Source organism: Bos grunniens, chromosome 4, assembly GCF_055505025.1.
Source record: "Bos grunniens cultivar Pamir isolate PY7600 chromosome 4, Bosgru_T2T1.0, whole genome shotgun sequence".
Lineage (NCBI taxonomy): Eukaryota > Metazoa > Chordata > Mammalia > Artiodactyla > Bovidae > Bos > Bos grunniens.
Genome location: NC_141168.1, coordinates 59,479,909 through 59,498,908, shown reverse-complemented (window position 1 = coordinate 59,498,908; position 19,000 = coordinate 59,479,909). Strand labels below are relative to the sequence as shown.

General features: G+C 43.5%; 1 protein-coding gene across 2 annotated transcripts in view; it reads left to right on the top strand.

The window, feature by feature from the left end:
- AOAH (acyloxyacyl hydrolase) overlaps window positions 1-19,000 on the top strand; it is a 190,488-nt gene that overhangs the window by 150,818 nt on the left and 20,670 nt on the right. For both annotated transcript variants that reach the window (XM_086396565.1, XM_086396566.1), the window contains 5 exons: window positions 540-614; window positions 9,245-9,417; window positions 15,171-15,229; window positions 15,314-15,373; window positions 16,623-16,719. In XM_086396565.1, coding sequence (XP_086252691.1) covers window positions 540-614; window positions 9,245-9,417; window positions 15,171-15,229; window positions 15,314-15,373; window positions 16,623-16,719 — 464 coding nt within the window. The remainder of the gene's footprint in view (window positions 1-539; window positions 615-9,244; window positions 9,418-15,170; window positions 15,230-15,313; window positions 15,374-16,622; window positions 16,720-19,000) is intronic.

Genomic DNA, 19,000 nt, shown 5'->3' with positions numbered 1-19,000 from the left:
AAAATGTATACAAAGTGAGTAAAACTTAGGTCTGGCCCAAGTATCTGAAAAAGACAAAAAAAGACTGCTTCTTATTCCTGCTTTATGAATGAGAAAACAAGTTTTTGCTCATATTTGACTTAAAATTCATTAGCAAGGCCTGGGGTGTCCAGAATAGGAACCTTGAGAAATCCTTGATTTTTCAAAGTTGACTATGTCCACAGCTGTCATAATGTCCTACACATCTGGACATAAGTACCTCAGGAAACTGATCTGGATTTACTGATGACAAATATTGTGAAAGATGGTAGCGTGTCCCCCTACTGGAGACTTCAACCTACTCTAAATGTAGGTATGTATTTATGTGGTCTTTTCCTAATGGAGAAGTGAGTTAAAGATTATAGAGAAGAGGGGAAGTGGGAATGGAGACACTAGAATGAAAGAAAAATAGCAAAAAGTTACCCAGAGGATGGCCATTTGAAGATTCTTTCTCATATTGGTTGGTTCCAAAGCTAGGTTTCCAAGTGTTCGATATTCAACTTCCATCTATGGTTTCTCAGTTTATCTAGGAACCAGCTGTTGGATTATCCAGCCATTGTCATATATGCCATGATTGGAAATGATGTCTGCAGTGGGTGAGTTACTAAAAAATGTTTGGAAGGTTCTTTGAGTTTCCCCTCATCTCCACTCCATTATAGTAGCCTGCTTCCCTATCTTAACAAGTTCTGGACACATGTCGACTCAATAGAATCAACCTGTAAAGCTGAAAGACCCTCTGAAAAATATCTGATCCCATTAATTCTTTGCTCTGCTTCACAACAAATGGGTGTGTCATGATCAACTCTGAATTACATCACAAGAAATATGCTGCTGCTAGCCAAAAATCCAAGACTGAGAAGCGTGACTTTTGAAATAAAATAAAGCAAAATCACAGCTATCCCATAAGAACAGCTTCTTCACTCATCTTCTGATTTACTTACTCGTGTGGTTGAGATAGCACAGACTTAGAGCTTTGCAAAGAAACCTACACATGATTCACAGCCAATCCTATCTGTGCCCATGGCCCATAGTAAGAAAGTGGTTTTGCTAAACTGCTAATATCAGTAGTGATTTCAAAATGTTGAATGCCTTCGTTCCCCCACAACATTTTGGAAGGCTTCTCAAAGTCTGTGCATACCCCTAAGAATATGCAGCACATGTGAATGCCATCTGTCCTGTGATCATGGCCAAAAAGAAAAAAAAAAGGTGAGATCAGATCTAAAACAACTCCCCAGTAGCCACCCACCCATCATTTTGGAAAACAGAAAAGCAAAGCCAAGAGAGGGGGCATGACTTGTCCAATTAGTGACGGATGGCAGAGCTGGACTCCAACCCAAGGGGTACTAAAAGCAGGCCACCCTGCTCACTGCCCACCTTCTGCTTTTCTGTACTTCACTCACCAAGAGCTTTTTAAGCTTGTGCTAAAAACATGGCTGAATATTATGAAATTGTGTTTGCCCTCATGGAAACCTCCATGAGAGCCTCAGAACTCTTATGATGAAGGAGGTGGAGGCCTAATCAGTGAAGTGAGTTCAGGGCAGGAGATTCCATTCTGCAACCCAGAGATACTCATGTGCCCTGCCTTGGCAGCCCCTAGGCTGGTTTACCACTCTCCCCAGAATCCCAAGTCTGCCAAGGCTACATTCTGGGGACCCAAGTTAGCTCTGTGATGAGCCACCTGGTAGTCTCCAGTAAATAGCAAACACCCCCAAAACCTTCCATGAGCCAAGAGCCACACCACTCTCTGTATCATCTCATCCCCACAGCAGCTCTAAGAGGCAAGGGCTATTGCTCCATTTTACAAATGAGGAAACCGTTTCAGCAAGGTTATTAAGAAACTTACTTCCATAGTTAGTGAGAAGCAAAGATGAGAGCCCAGCAAGGTTCTCTGGCTAAATTCTGTGTTCTTTCTACAGTCCATACTTGTCTCATTTGCTTTCTTTTATGCACGTGCTTTTAAAAGTATGTATTGACCACTTACGATGTGCCAAGCTCTGTGCCTGGCTCTAGGATACACTGGCAAAGAGGCCACCATCCCTGACCTCAAAGAGCTTATGAAAGGTAAAGCAATGAGCTTCAGCCCCCAGTCCCATCAAAGAACAGAAAAAAACCTATGGTCAGATCAGCCAGTGCCCCTCCAATCTCTGGATCCTATCCCCCGGGAGGGGATAGAGAACAAGCCAGTTATACTGAGTAAAAAACACCTGCAGAAAGACTTATAGTGCAAAAGCCCCAAATCCCTGAAACTGCATGTTTTCAGCAGGAGCTGCACATGCAGAGGTCCCTCCAGCCTGGCCCTGCTCTTCCTTTTCCAAGGAGCTAAAGGGCAGGTAGACATCAGCCAGAGACCTGCCCCGGGGGGTCTGGGCAAATAAACAGTAAGCATTTGGGTGAAAGAATAGAGTTGGCTGTGTGGGGTGTCCCCACGGTGCCCATTTTGCAACGTCCTGTGGAGGGGTTAGAAAAATAAAGACAGATGGCAACTATACCTCCCATCTGCCAGAACATCAAGGTGGAGGAGATTACCCCAAATGAGCAAAGTGATTTCATAAAAAGCTCAAGCCAGCAACACATTGCATAATAAGTTCGTCCTGAAAAACCTTTTAGGATATTTGCTTGACTTTTTTCTTTTCTTTTTTTTTTTAGTGATGATGATAGTTCTCTGCTTCTTTCTCTATTCTTTAAACTCTTGTAGGTAATAAGTACTTGTTAAATGAATGAAGGTCAGGATTGGAAAATAGCTTTTAGCATCAGGAATTCAAGAAAAAAGAGTAAAATAGACAAATTTAGCTTTGTCATTGTAACTCTACTTGATTTGGCTTAAACTCACCCAGCTTACTTGGGCTTTTGCTATCATTGCTTTCAAAAACTGCAGAATATGAGTGATACAGAAAAAATTCCTGGAAATAGGGCAAGTATGAGTGAACCACAGCAGCAGAGGCTTGGGTAGCAATAGGAGTGCTGAGAAATGAGAGTGGCCTCAAGGGCCTCAAGTTCATAAAGGGTGACCACAAACCTTCCCCAATATCCCAACACGACATCCCTGAAAAGAATATCATAATTACTGGAAATGTGATAAATATATATATATATATAGAGAGAGAGAGATATACATATACATATATATAAGCACATAATACTAGCCACAGAAATGGATCTAATTCCATTTTTTAGAGTGGACCTAGAAATTATAAACTAAATATCTTTTACCTAATGGAGAGAGCCAAGGCCACCTACAGAGGTCATCTGTGTCGCCAGCTGCAAAGCATTTTTCTGCAGTGCCGTTGTTTCAGATGTCATCCAGGACAGCTGGTCAGCACTGCATTAAGAGGAAGCAGCCAAGGTGCTGATAGATAACAGACTCCAAGGAGTTCAGCTGCCAGAAAACAATCCATTCCATCCAATCAAGGGTAGAAAACCAATAGAGAAGGGAAGGGACAGAACTCCTGCTCAGAGGCATTTTCTCTCCCAGCCTCCTCAGTGGCAGTGTGGGTGGCCAAGGAGTTTCTCAACCAGCCAGGATGTTCCAGACCACATACTCTTTTAAGGGCCCCAGGACCTCTATGCATCAGGTAATGTGGGCCCAGTGAGTCCCCACCCCATTCCCCGTCTATGTCAAGAGGCCTTTTCAAAGAGTTGGGGTGGGAAGTCAATAATGTGGTTACAACTGGCGGGCCTGGAGAAAACGGCTGCCTCAATTTTCCAGGCAAGAATACTGGAGCAGGTTTCCACTCCCTACTGCAGGTATCTTCCTGACCCAGGGACTGAAACTGTGTCTCTGGCATCCCCTGTATTGGCATGTAGATTCTTCATCACTAGCACCACCTGGGAAGCCCTCTCTTACCTGGATGTTTCAAAAGCACAAAACTAGCTGTGGGTGAAATCTGAACACTCAACCACAACAAGTCTCTGGGCTCTTGCTCTGATTCTGGGCAATGTTTTCTGCAGAGTCTGTTTGCCTTCTTCCTCGAGAAGGGGCACACCTGCCACCAGGTGCAATCTGGCTGAAACACCTGCCAGGCTAATGAAATGATGGTGGCTGGCCCTGCACCCAAGTCATGAGGCTTATTTTGCATGATCGGGCACAATTCATTAGGATGAGGACAGAGTCTGAGCCACCCCAAAGGCAAGGCTCATCGTCTGTTCCAAGCCCACCCCTGTGGTCCTGACATGTGAAAGGATGTGCTGGGCACCATTTTTTTCTTTCGTTATTTTCTTGGCATGAGCATCATGTCTCTCAATCTGGTTTTCATATTTCTCCCCTAAGCTCTGTCCCCGCAACCCCTCACCTCTCCACGAGTGACTGGTGTGAGCTCACCAGTGAGTGAAGAAGGATGCAAGCACCACGGTGGCAGGCAAACCCAGGATGGCAAAGTGGATCTGACATGGGTTCCAGAGCATCCTGGGGAAGTTTAAAGTTTCAGCTCAGCCCAGTCAGCCTTTGACAACAGGTGGCGCTAGTGGTAAAGAATCCGCCTGCCGTTGTAGGAGACGTGAGATGCGAGTTTGATTACTGGGTTGGGAAGATCCCCTGGAGGAGAGCATGGCAACCCACTCCAGTGTTCTTGCCTGGAGAATCCCATGGACAGAGGAGTCTGGTGGGCTACAGGCCATAGGGTCGCAAAGAGTGGGACATGGCTAAAGTGACTTAGCATGCCCACAAGGCCTGGGAGGTGTTTCCCAAACCACTGGAACTCTTTGATCACTAAAATGCTAGTACTCAGCTCAGTTCAGTCGCTCAGTCATGTCTGACTCTTCGCGACCCCATGAATTGCAGCACGCCAGGCCTCCCTGTCCATCACCAACTCCCGGAATTCACTCAGACTCACGTCCATCGAGTCAGTGATGCCATCCAGCCATCTCATCCTCTGTTGTCCCCTTCTCCTCCTGCCCCCAATCCCTCCCAGCATCAGAGTCTTTTCCAATGAGTCAAAGAGTACACAGATAGAAGTGGCATTGAGAATTTTTCAGATACAGAGTCACAGGGACCTTGTATGGCATCCAGAAGAGGTGACCCACCATCTGTGACTCAGACCCTTCTGAACTTGCCCGAGCTTGCTATGCTTACAACAGGGTATACCTAGCAATGCACACATGTAAATTATCTAGGTGTACGTGATGTAGCAAAGATGACTGGAGACTGCAGAAGCATCATGGCTTCTATTCTGACTTCAAGCCATTTTGGTTAAGCTTTCTTATTTTGTGAAGTGCCCTTTCATAAATGCAAATTAGCTGAGATTCTTTATCATCAGGGTTGTGTCTCTGACCAAAAAAGAATCATTAAAGAGGGAGTTTGGGAGACTTTCCTCCCTCTTAACTCATCTCGCTTTTAGGTGGTTGGAGAGGCTTACTCAGCATAACTGCTCTGTGCCATATTGCTGTTGTATCAGCAGAAAAAACAAAACCTGAGATGCCAAGGCAAAAGTTAACAGGTGTGCATGCTAGCTTTACCACTGACAGAAGACAGGACACAGACCCCAACTTGCTTTGTTTAACCCCTGCTGTTGCACTCCAAACACACAGTGAAGGTAAACCCTGGTTACTCTGGGTGGATTCTCCTGGTCTGAACAAGCCCACAGGGCAGCCCGAATCCCCTCCACACACTGGGGTCCTTCTAGTGCTTTTGGACATCTGCAAATCAAGCCTTACCAGTCTTTTACCCCTAGTAGGTAGGCAACCTATTCTCAAATTCTTCTGAGTACTTTTTTTTGGTAGGTTACAGAGCCTTTTTGCTCATAAAACCATATAATTTTTCCCAAAGTAATAAAAACCATAAATATAGAATTTTATTCTACATGCTGGGGTTTTGTAAAATGGGCATCTTTTTCCCTTTCCTCCTATCTCTAGCACAAAGTCCAAGGAACTCATTACCTAGTGTAGAAGCATATACACCGACTGCAACAAACGCCCCAAACATCAGGCTTGCTCCACCTTTTCCTCTGGATGGGGACATGACGCTTGTCACAACTGGCCCATGTGACCCTCACACGCATGCTCAGTCTGTCACCCTCGGGATAGCAACAATGCGAAAAGTCTATTTGGCCAAGTGAAATAAATAGAGCGGAAATGGCATAAGATGACAATGTTTTCTGCCCCTCCCATTAAAACTCAGTTTTCTTTCTTATTTTAGAAAGAATAAAATGATACAAGGACCCCTTTCATTTGGATTGTTTCTCTGATCACAAAATAACATCTGTTGTAAGAAGTTCAAATAATACAGGATTTAGGAAGGGAGAGTTATGCCAGAGTCACTCCCTACCAGCCCGCACAAGCCTGCTCTGAGCTAACCAATAGAGACAGCTTCCTGTATTTGCATCCAGATTTTTTTCTATTCAAATTCTAACTTACAGGCTGATTAATATTCATTGAAATGAAATATTATTATGCTTAGTGCTCTGCAATTTGTTCTTTTTGATCAACAATACTTTTCATCAGTCTTTCCCATGTTAATACATTTAGATTATTCTTTTAAAAAATTTTGTTTTATTGAGATGAAATTCACATATTGTAAAATTAACCATTTTAAAGTGAATGATTCAGTAGCATTGAGTACATTCAGAATGTGCCATATGCAACAATCACCTTTATCTAGATACTTCATTCCTTTGAATGGCTGCATGGGTGTACTATAATTTAGGTAGCCAGGCTTTTTAGTTATTCCAATTTTATTCTATTCCAAGAAATGCTGCAATATTTGTATGTACATTTTTGCACATTTGTGCAAACATTATTAAAGGACAATTTCCCAAAAGAGAAATGTCAATCAAGGTTAATAGTTAAGCCAACTTCAAATTTTGATACATTTTGAAAAATTCCTTCCAAAATGACAACACCGATATCCATTTAGGAGCAGGTCCCTTAAAAGTGACAATAATGAATACCCCCGGGACTTCTTTCTATTCCCTCTTCCCATGTCTCTTATGTCTGGTCCAACCTGTGAGTCATGAACTTACTTTTTCTGGCTTAGAATCTGCATTTAACGCCCAAGGGTGGCAGTGAGAAAATACTTCAACCTGGGTAACTTCAAACAAAGGAAACATTCTCTCACAGCGCTGGAGGCTAAAAGTCCAAAATCAAGGTGTGGGAAGGGCCAGGTTCCTTTTGAAGTGTCTATGGAAAATCCTTCTTTGTCTTTTCATCCTTCTGGTGGCTCCCTGCAATCCTCAACATTCCTTGGCTTGTGGCAGCCTCACTCCAGTCTCCACTTCCAGCATCACATGGCTTTCTTCCCTACACGTGCGTCTCTCCTCTTCTTAAAAAGACCCTAATGATTGTATTTAAGGCTCATCCCAATCCAGTATGATCTCGTATCAACTGATTATATCTGCAGAGACCCTGTTTTCAAATAAGGTCACAGTCTGAGGGATGCTATTCAATCCATAGACAGGATCATTAGGTAAATCTGAAATTTTAAGAACTTAGAGAACATGATTCCATTTAGATTAACAACAGGCAGTTTAAAGCCTAAAGAGTAGATGAAAATCAGAAAATTCTATTTTCTCTCCCAGGTTAATGCAGGTTAGTATCTTAAGTCAAATTTGATGTGTACTTAGGGCTTGTACAAAAATCAGTTGTGCAAAAATAATAGTAGGCTTAGATATTAAATCCAAAAAATGTTCTAGAATCCCTATTTGTACCTTGCCTTTTAAACATAACAAGAAAAAAAGATAGAAACAAAGAAAAGAAGGGAGATTTAAATGAAATTTTCAATGATTTATTTCTAGTATTTTTTACATTTCTTATCTTTGTTCTTTGCTCTTTTCCAAGACAAATGAAAATAAATCAACCAGCTTAAATTAAAAAATGTCTCATTGAAGCTAAAGATTTGCTACTTTTATTTTTTGTTGTTGTTGTTTATTTATTTATTTATTTATTTTTAATTTTATTATTATTATTTTTTTACTTTACAATATTATATTGGTTTTGCCATACATCAACATGCATCCACCACGGGTGTACACATGTTCCCCATCCTGAACCCCCCTCCAACCTCCCTCCCCATACCATCCCTCTGGGTCATCCCAGTGCACCAGCCCCAAGCTTCCTGTGTCCTGCATCCAACCTGGACTGACAATTTGTTTCTTATATGATATTATACATGTTTTAATGCCATTCTCCCAAATCATCCCCCCCTTCCCTCTCCCACAGAGTCCAAAAGACTGTTCTATACATCTGTGTCTCTTTTGCTGTCTCGCATACAGGGTTGTCATTACCATCTTTCTAAATTCCATATATATGTGTTAGTATACTGTATTGGTGTTTTTCTTTCTGGCTTACTTCACTCTGTGGAGCCTATTATACAGATTTGCTACTTTTAATTCACTTATGATTTACATGTTTGTCTTAAATTCTTTGATTTTAGGACCATGCTCTTATAACTACTTTCAATACTTTCATTTTCTGTTTTCACTAACTTTTATGGAACAAAAAGATAAAAATAAAATTTTAAATTTTAAATATCCTCTATAGAGCACAAGCACTACCACATAGAGAAAGGCAGTGATGAAAATTTGAATTGTCTGCTGACAGATATTGTTGCAGGGGTACAGTCTGGAATAGCAGTCTATCAGGAAATTCATGAAAGTTCACATTTAGTGCAGAAAGGAAGGATGTAGTATGGACACATAATGTCACTTCATTTTGCAGTGAAAGTCTGTTTCCCTGACTATGATATATATGAAAAATTTCAAAGGCCAAGTTGCAGATCTCAAAGCGCCAAACAAATAATAAGCAGTACCAGACTTCTTTGATTCCATTAACTGTGTGCAATAGTCAGGATCAGTGACATTATACTGCAGGAACAAACAGCCCCTAAAATCTTAATAGCATAACACAATAAATATTTACTCACTCACACTACATTGTCCATCAAGGATCACCATGGAGCCCTGTTCCGGTACTCATTGGTGGAGCAGCTGCCTTCTAGAACATTGTTCAGGCCCATGGCAAAGAGAAAGGGTATCCTAGAGACCCAAAAGAGACACAGATGTATGTTGGCTCTCATACAACCAAACATGACAAATGCCATTGCTGCTCACAACTCGTAGGCCAGACCTGTCAGTGGCCCTCCTAATCACAAGAGAGTCCTAAAGTCAGAAATATTTTGCAAATAAATAATCAGTGTGTGTGAGAGAGAGAGAGTGTGTGTGTCATGGGCAGGGAAGTGTATTTGCATGCATTTATCCTTATAACCTACTAAGATGTTTTCTGTTTCTTTTGCCAACAGGAATATTGATCCTCTCCCAGAAATGACCACTCCTGAGAAATTGTACTCCAAGGTCATGCAGACTCTGCAGTATCTAGATTCCCACCTGCCAAATGACAGTCATGTTATTTTATATGGCTTACCAGATGGAAGATTTCTCTGGGATCATTTGCATGACAGATATCATCCTCTTGGTATCAGAGATTCTTTTACTCTTTAACAATGTCAGTGTATTCATAATTCAAATATATGTAGCTCAACTATATAAGAATACACCTTAAATGTCACCAGAACCAATCAAGGAGAGAGTACCCAGGTATAGGATCTAAAGGTCAGTATCCAAAGGTGGCCAGAACCATATCAAAGTCAGACAGGGCAGACACAGTTAGTAAAGAATTTGGACAAATTGAAAGGTACGAGTTTAAATAAGGAAACTCCTTCGCTGAAGGTGAGATACAGAACACAGAACAAGCCAACGAAGTCCAAACAAGAGACAGAAAGGGGACAAATAAGTCCAAGGGAAGGATTTCTCCAGACCTCAGTGGTGAGCGCCCCTGGTGGCCGGAATTCTAATGGCTTCTGTGCACCCTGAATCTTCCCTGGTAGCTCAGCTGACAAAGAATCCACCTGCAATGCAGGAGACCCTGGTTCAATTCCTGGGTTAGGAAGATCTGCTGGATAAAGGACAGGCTACCCATTCCAGTGTTCTTGGGATTCCCTGATGGTTCAGCTGGTAAAGAATCTGCCTGCAATGTGGGAGACCTGGGTTCAATCCCTGGGTTGGGAAGATCCCCTGGAGAAGGGAGAGGCTACCCACTCCAGTATTCTGGCCTGGAGAATTCCATGGGCTGTATAGTCCATGGGGTCACAAAGAGTCAGACACAACTGAGCGACTTTCACTTTTACTTTCTGTGCACTCTAGTGACCAGTTGGGAGTTCTACAGAACACAGTCCTCCAGAAGCTTTGGTTCCTGCTTCTACATTCTTGGAGTTCTTGGCCCTGAAATGCTTTAAAGTTCCAGGAAATTTCTGATAGCATGTGTAGCATTCCAGATGCTGCTTTACAAAGATTGGGCAAGTAGTAGTAATTCACCTTGGGAAGAGCTGCCATTACTGATCCTTAAAACAATTCTGTAGGATAAATGTTTCTGTTCATTCCACTTGATTGATGAAAAAAAACTAAGGCTCAGAAAGGTTGGGTAGCTTGCCAAATGTTGCACAGCTTATTGTATATGTAACCTGGGTGTAGCAGGGTTCTTTTTCTGTGTTTCAGGGAAGAATGTCCTTTCAAAAAATACTCATTGTATGCTATGTGCTGTTCAAGACACTGTGTAACCATCAGTGAACATTATAGTCAAAAATCTCAGCCAGCATAGGCTTAGGTTACAGTGGGATAAAGATTCCAAAAGTCAGAGAAGGCTGAGTGTTACTAGAGAAAATTAAACAAAGGGCAGATGGGAAGCGCTGGCCTCAGGCCTCTCAGAGAGGCATCTACAGGGAGAGGCCTGGGGACCATCATCTCAGCCCCATATCCACAGCACCTGTGCCAGTCTCTCATGGAAAGAGACTGTCCCTTCCCTGGTATTGCCAGGTCTGCCTCCTTAGACCAACCCTGGAGGTACAAGCAGTTTCTTGTGAGTCAGATGAGCAATTCAGAGCGGGGTGACCCGAAACTCCTTCCTTTGTGTCCTCCATAGTGGGTGGAGGCGAGAGCTCTCCCTTGCATCCGTAACATCCCTGTGTCTTTTCAGTCCTCTCATGTCCTCTTCCTGCTGCTGCTGCTAAGTTGCTTCAGTCGTGTCCGACTCTGTGCAACCCCATGCATGGCAGCCCACCAGGCTCCCCTGTCCCTGGGATTCTCCAGGCAAGAACACTGGAGTGGGTTGCCATTGCATTCTCCATTGTGTGAAAGTGAAAAGTGAAAGTGAAGTCGCTCAGTCGCGTCAGACTCTTTGAGACCCCATGGACTGCAGCCTACCAGGCTCCTCCATCCATGGGATTTTCTAGGCAAGAGTACTGGAGTGGCTTGCCATTGCTTCTTCCTGCAGTTCCTGTTTAATCTAACCTCCCTACTACCTCCCTCAGCAAGTTCCACCCTTCCCCACACAAGAAAAGAGCAGAGACTCTCTAACCAGCTCTCAAAGGGCTCTGATCCCTTCACTGAGTTCCCCTTACTGGGGGACGATAGATGTCCACATACCACACTCCCTACCAACGGACTAAAGTAATTTTCTTCTTCAGTTATGAAATATACTATGAATGTTATTGTTGTCTAAGAAAACATAGTTTAGCCTTTCATAAGGAAAGCATGTTCCACCTGTTCACATGGCTTCGACCACACCCTGAAGAAATGATTGTGTGATTACACAGTGAACTTTACTCCATTCTGGGCTGCCCTGGACATGTGAAGGACAACCACTTGGGCTGAGAATATCTCTTTGAGCCATTGGGGATGAAAATTTCAGTTCCCCTAACAGATATTTTCAGATTCCGTGGTGGCACAGATGGTAAAGAATTCGCCTGCAATGCAGGAAACCTGGGTTTGATCCCTGGGTTCGGAAGATCCCCTGGAGGACGGCATGGCAAGCCACTCTAGTAGTCTTACCTGGAGAATCCCCATGGATAGAGGAGCCTGGTAGGCTACAGTCCACTGGGTTCCAAAGAGTCGAACATGATTGAGTGACTAAGCATGGCACAACAGATGTTTTCAGATTCCTAGATTTCACCCACACTAAGAAATGCTTAGAGAAGGGAACTTGGAGGCAGGGGAAATGTGCTCCCAATTTACTCTCTCACACCACTAGGGACTTGACTTTGGGTTTTCTGACTTCAAATCCCATTCCTTTTCCATGAACTGAAGTTAGACTGCATACATAAGTTTTTTCAGATATGCCATGCAATTCCCTTGACTCAACCATAGTATTTACAAATGACTCTACATAATTTGGAAGAGAGCAAGGAGAGGAAAAAGGTGATTGGTCAGGAACTCAATCACTTGGAGGATTCTCTCAGCCAGTGGTTCTCATCCAGGGACTACCCACCCAACCCCACCATATCACACTTGGAGATACAGGTGCTACTGGCATCCAAGGGTTAGAATCCAAGGATGTTCCTAAACATCCTACAGTGCACAGGACAGCCCCTCCACAACCATGACTGTCAACAGTACCAAGGCTGAGAAACCCAGCCCTAGGCTTTGTCTTATCCTCAAACAGCCTCCCTCCAGCCGCTGATCTAGACTAGCATTTCACAGCACTAAAGCAAAAGGTGGAACAAGTGTGTTCTATATAAACAACCCTAGTTTGGTGCATTGGGGTGGGGGAGGGGGATCCAATTAGGGAGAAAGTTGAAACCACCTAAAATGTCTAATGTTTTTCAGTTATTATTCATATCTTAAATTATCCCTGCTGTCTGGTTGCCATGGGAAATAAGTGTTGAATTCCTCAAGAAGCATCAGGGTCCTTCCTAGACAGACTGGGGAAGGAGGTGGGATTTACCCAGCATCCTCATTCCTCCTCTGGCAGGCTCCTAACTCACGTAAGATGACATGGTTGAGTAGGGGGCTGCTGCCTTCGCATCGTCTCCATTCTGTTTCTGCTCCACCTCCAATCTTTGGAGCACTATGACCCGGGAACCAGACTCAGGTGTTTGTCTATTGATTAAGATGAGATTCACCCTAACCTGGGCAAAGCAACCAAGCCCTGAGACTGACCCAGCATTAACCTGCTTCACTGCTGGTTCCTGTCTTGTGGGAACGAAGATCCAAAGATCTTAGACCAGACCCAGACACCCTAACCTTTAATAGGCAGAAATACCAGAGAGAAGGGAAACCAACCCATTACATCTCTCCTATTTATCTTCTAACTACAGTTAATATGCCCTTATCCCATCCACAGATTTACCTACTCACCTAAGAACTTCCTCTCCATCAACCTGATCCAATTAGACACAGAACCAGAATAGCCAGGAGATAGAGGGGAAGGAAAAGGGACTAGGAGATGATCCAGAAGGAGGATATGCCTTGTAGTCTCATCCTAACGTTTGCTGGGACCTCGGCAGTAGCATAGCAAGAAGAGGGGAGTAAGCTGGGACGCAGAAAGACTATGGATCGGCTTAGCCCCCACAGGGGAGACAGCAGATGACTTCTCCAGCATCCAGGAGCAGGATAAACTCCAGTCCCTGTGGATATCAGTGAAGTCCAGTCTTTCAGAGGAGGAAGAAGATGGTGTAGAAATGTTTCTTGTGATCAGGCATGAGGTGCCACTTCCGGCAGGTTGAAGAGACTTCAGCCACCGGGCAGGGGAAAGACAGAGAGAGGCCACTGGGTGAGAGTCAGGGCCAAGCAGGCTGTCAGGGCCCCAGCCAAGCTCTCTAAGGTTTGTTACATGGCCCCAGTACCAACAAAGAAACAAGATGGCAGAGGAAAGGCTGGCACTCAGGGGCTGGGTCAGCAAGAGCCAAGGCCTCCCGGCAGTGGAGAGTTAAGGGTGGCGATGCAGGTTGGAGGTGTCAGTCATTGCAGCTGGGCTAGGCTGAGACAGGCAGGGACACACGCAGAAAAGAGGCAAATTGCAAAAGTACATGCACACACACACGCACGCACACACAGACACACACACACACAGAGGGAAAGCAGACTCAGTGACGGAGAGCGGGATCTTGGAGAAAGATGGGAGCTGAGAGCTCCATGTGGAGTCCATAAAATAAAAGTGAAGACAAGAGCCAGTGGCTTGGGATTCATCTAAAATGTGAAAACGCAGACACCTTCGGAGCACAGAGAAGGCCCCGCATGTCACTGTGACTTTAATGGCGATAATAAGCCTGCAGTTTTCCAGTCCTGGGATTCACTCACCCACACAGAGACATAATATATTTTTCCCCTAAGACAAGAAAATTGAATCTATCTTTCAGTCTAACTGAACTGAGGTATAAGTGAAAAATAAGACTGTGTTCTATCACCTTCAATCTTTCTCTTCGCTCCGAGATAGGCCCTATTATTTTCCTTTATTTTTTCGGGCGTGAGAGAAGTGTTAATAGATAAGACATCAGTCATTCACCCCTGAAATGCGGGAGAGCCTGGATTTTGTGTCCCAGCTGCAGCATGAAAGTTGAATTGCCTCTGGGGTGAAGTAGGGGAGGGAGTGGGTGGGGAGCGGGGGATATGGTGGAAGGGCCAGGGGTGGGAGGTGTGAAGAGAAAATAAATTATGCCCCCAGATTCTGGATCTAGAGGTGATATTTGGAAAGACTCTGCATGAGCTTGCATTTGGTGCTTATCACTTTATTCTTATGTACTTCTTTAACTTGCTCCAAAAGCACCAAAAATAGAGCCTATCTATGAATGAGGGCTCATGTAAGAGAACTTGTGGGCCCTGAAGGGGTATAACATTAGCTGCTCCCATTCGATGGCTGCCCAAGCACTTGCGGAAACCTTCAGTTCACCAAACTATAAAATAGAGCATGATCAGACCTTCAGACACTCGATTGTCCTGTCATAATTGGAATATTTATTTAATTGGGTCAGACTTCAGTGTTTCATAGACACAAAAGGAGGATTTGGTCAACTACACCTTGCATGCTCCCTGGGCCCCATGTTTGATACCATTGCCGGGAGAAACCCGCTGCTCTGCCAAGTCCTTCATTAGTGGTGTTCTGGTCCGTATGGTGCCCTGTATCCCTCTCCCTGGAGTCCTGCCCTAGCCCATGACAAGAGCTCAAGATGGGAGTGAACTCCTTAGGGCTTCTCCCCAACTCTGGGTCTCAATGTCTAGGGAGCTCAGAAAGAAGGAAAACCTAGGCTTCCTCAAGAGCAATACCAAGTGCAAAACCCGGGAAGATCCCTGGGGACCCCAGCCTCCTTCAAGGGAGGCAGGATCACCCATCAGGGTCCCTCGTTGGCTGCTGTATCTCTGAGTGCGTGCCACAGGCCAGATCCCTCTGTTTTCCAGGCCAGCTCAACAAGGACGTGACCTACGCGCACTTCTACTCCTTCCTCAACTGTCTCCAGGTGAGCTCACACTGACTGCTTCCAAGGTCATGTTCCCACGACTCGCACCATTCTTCTGTATTCAAAGTGTCTTCCTGCTCTCAGGTCAGCCCCTGCCACGGCTGGATGTCTTCCAACAAGACGCTGCGGACTCTCACTTCAGAGGTAGGGCTGTTGTGGGTCCTTTGATCCCATCTTTGAGCATTCTCTCCCTGTGTTTGCTGCAGGACTTTCACTGGGGGTGGGGTTTTGGCAGGGCAATGTCCTCCAAGGTGGTGAATTAAAAAAAAACAAATTCAAACTCTTGGATGCTTGAGGAGCCAAGAGAATGTGGGGTGCCCTGTCTCCCCACTCTGCCTCCCTGAGCCTGTCATCTTGCCAGTTTCTCTTTGTGTGCCTCTCTTGGATGCACATCACGCATGTACGCACACACAGAGATGTCTGTGAAAGCTTGTCCTAGACATATTTGTAGAATCAGAGAAGTGAGCAAGGTTAGGTAGACACAGAGCTGGAAGTCTCCCAAGGCAAGGGAGGACCAGATGCCCCAGAGCCTTCCTTTCTTCTCTGAAAAAGGTTCCCACATTTCTTTCACAGATGGTAAATAATCTCTTTGTAAGGAATTTATTTAAAAGTTTTTACAAGGGAAATATGTTGCAATTTTTTAAAACTTTGGAATGTAAAACAATACAAAAAACATTAACAAAAATCACTCAAAATCTCACCACCCAAAATTAATATGTATGTCTTTCCAGTATTACTTTCATATTTTGGGGACTTTGCCTGCATAGTATCAGAACACATGTATTGTTTTATACCTTCTAATGTTCATAATTATTCCTCTACATCGTTATTTTGTAATCATTTTAGAATACAGAGTGCATGAATATATCATGGTTTATATCATCCCTTGGTGTTGGACATATGAGTTGTTTCTAATTTTCCACTATGATATATAGCATTGTGATGAACCTTTTTATATATAAAAATGTATGTCTTTGTGTGGCATGTCTATTTTCTTAAGATAAATTCCTAGAAAATTATTAGGTCAAAGAGTACACCAGATCTGATCCATATCACCAAACCGTTCTCTAGAAAGGTTAAACAAATTGACATTCTCAATCACATATCCCATGGCAATACTCTTTATTATCACGATTGTTCATCTTTTCCTTGACAATACCATGGGGAGAAAATGGTATCTTATTACTTTAATTTGCACTGATTTGGTTCCTAATGAATTTTAACAGTTGGCCATTTGTGCATGAACAGAATTTAATATGCAGAGCTGCTCTCTGCTGATGACTTGCAGTGGGGGTGGGAGTGGGAACTATTGATTTCTTTATTCTGCCTGAATTATCTCCCTAAAGCCCAAGTCTAGGTTTCATGAAATTCTCCCTGTTTCCTTTGTATTCAGAGAGCAGAACAACTCTCCAAAACGCTGAAAAAAATTGCAACCAGCCAGAAATTTACGAACTTCGACCTTTTCTACTTAGATTTCGACTTCCAAGAAAGTAAGTTTTGCTTGGTTTAGGTATTGACACAAGACAAAAGCAGCAGCCACCATTTAGAGCCTGCCTGGGCAAGGTGTTTGTTTACAAGCAAACAGGCAGTAGCAGGGACACGGTCACTGTTGCCCATCCTGACACATTAATAGCTCTGAGTATTGGAAGAAATAAAGTATGATACTCTTTCTGGAAAGGTGGACGCTTAGCATCGCTTCCTTATTTCACCATTATTTTAGAATCCCTGCAGCAATAGATCCAGTGACCAGTCAGAAACGGCTCTGGGCTGGGAGCCAACAGGTCAGTGAAATCATCTTACTTATTCTTGACAGTTTAGTAATGCCCTGCTTATGAATGGGCTAAGGATGTGACAGGCCTGAGGGATAAGCCCATGTCTCTTCTCATGGGCACTGGATTCCCTAAGGACTCAAAGCAAGGCAGATTCCCAGCCCCCTCACATGATGAAACAAATCAGAGTCTCCAAGGGAGGGACTTCAGATGCCTATGGTAAAATGGACAAACCATATCCCAGCTTTCGGGAAAAAACATTGCTGCTGCTTTTCTAGCACTCTCTCCAAACACTGGGGTCACTGATAAGCGGTCACAAGAAAGCAAGCATGATTACTGGATTTATCCTTTACATCTTGACTCTGAAAAATTATTATCTATTGACTTTAATCCTTCCAGTCCCATTTTCATTTCTAAGTAATTGTTATACAAGACAAAAGCCTCTGTTGTTTGACTGCCAGCTGAGATGATGCTAACGAAAAGCTTTGCAGTATGTGCAAAGGATGGACGATTTCTCATAAGGAGTTTATCATCTCTATCTCCCCACCCCCAGTTCCCCCAGCCCAAGCATCTGGGATGAAGCAGATGGCCATCATGAATTATCAAATGTTGCATTAGCTGACACGTTTTGCATTGTAGACTCTAGTACTTCAATTCTGAACATCTTTTCAACAAGACTGATCTCTCTTAACTAGATTTCCTGCCTAGGTGATACATATTTCCCTCATGGGGAGAGACATTTTGATAAATAACCCCTCATTAAAATGCAGAGTTAAAGCCTCATTAATGAATTCCTGGTGAAAACAAATGTACCACTAAGTAATCTTTGATCATCACCAACCCTGAATGTAGATAAAGTTTTTAAAAATATAATAATGCCTAGCTTTCACTAGAGACTTTCTCATTTCCACAGTAATCTCTAGCTCTGTCATTTGTTATCTTTGGGACTGTTGGAAATTCCCTGAACATTTTCAAACTCTCCTTTCCAGACCTGGAAACAGAGACACTGTATCTACATAACAAGTCTTTGTGATGATTGCGTGAAATAATGTATAATCCTCCTAAATGCCATGCCTGGAACATAACCAGCACCTAGGAAAGAGCACCATTCTCTCATACCCTGGCCACTTAATACACAGTTCAGAATGAACAGGATCCATACAGCAAATGCAGAGCCCTAGGCCCCACTCCTAATTAGGACCTGCCTAATCAGAGTCTGTCTGCATCTGGACATAATCCACAGATGATCCATACACACATTAAAACTTAATCAGTGGGGATCCGATAATGCTCCAAGATTAAGAACTTAGTCACTTAATCATCATATTTTTACTAAGCGCTCCTATGTGCTGTACAGGTGCTGGGAATATAGTTAACAAAACAGAACAGTCCTTCTCTTCATGAAAGATAGAGAAAAGAGCTTCCTCCCAGACCCCATCCTTACCAGCATTCCACATGCTTGGAAGCAGAGGTTCCTCAGCACATTCTTATCCTCAGAGCAGCAATAAATGCAATTTAAAAGTTTCAGTTAAACTGAACATGCCACATCAACATGGTGATTGACCATCTTACTGAGAAACCTCCTAGGTATCTCTCCTTGTTTGTCAGTTCTCATCAGTAGTTCAAGGAATTTCCTGAAATTTTTGAATTTCCTGATATTGAAGGGCCAGTTTTGGTACAGGGATTTCTTTGCCTTCTCCATATGAGGTTAGTCTCCACTAGAGAAGACGCAGTGGGAGGGAGAGGGGAGACAGAGGAAATGGTACCCTGGGATCTGCCTCTGAAAACATCTGATATAGCATCCCACATTTAATAGCTATGTGCTCTTCTGAAAGAGCTGGAATCTCTATCTACTTTTCAGGACATCTGTGGTGACGTCTTCACCGACGCCCAGTGTTAGACTAGCATTTTTCCAGGGCAGGCAGAAGGTGCATCCACTCCCAGATCCATCTCCATGCATAGCCTCCAACACATACACTTGGTCATGTCCAACTCTTTGTGA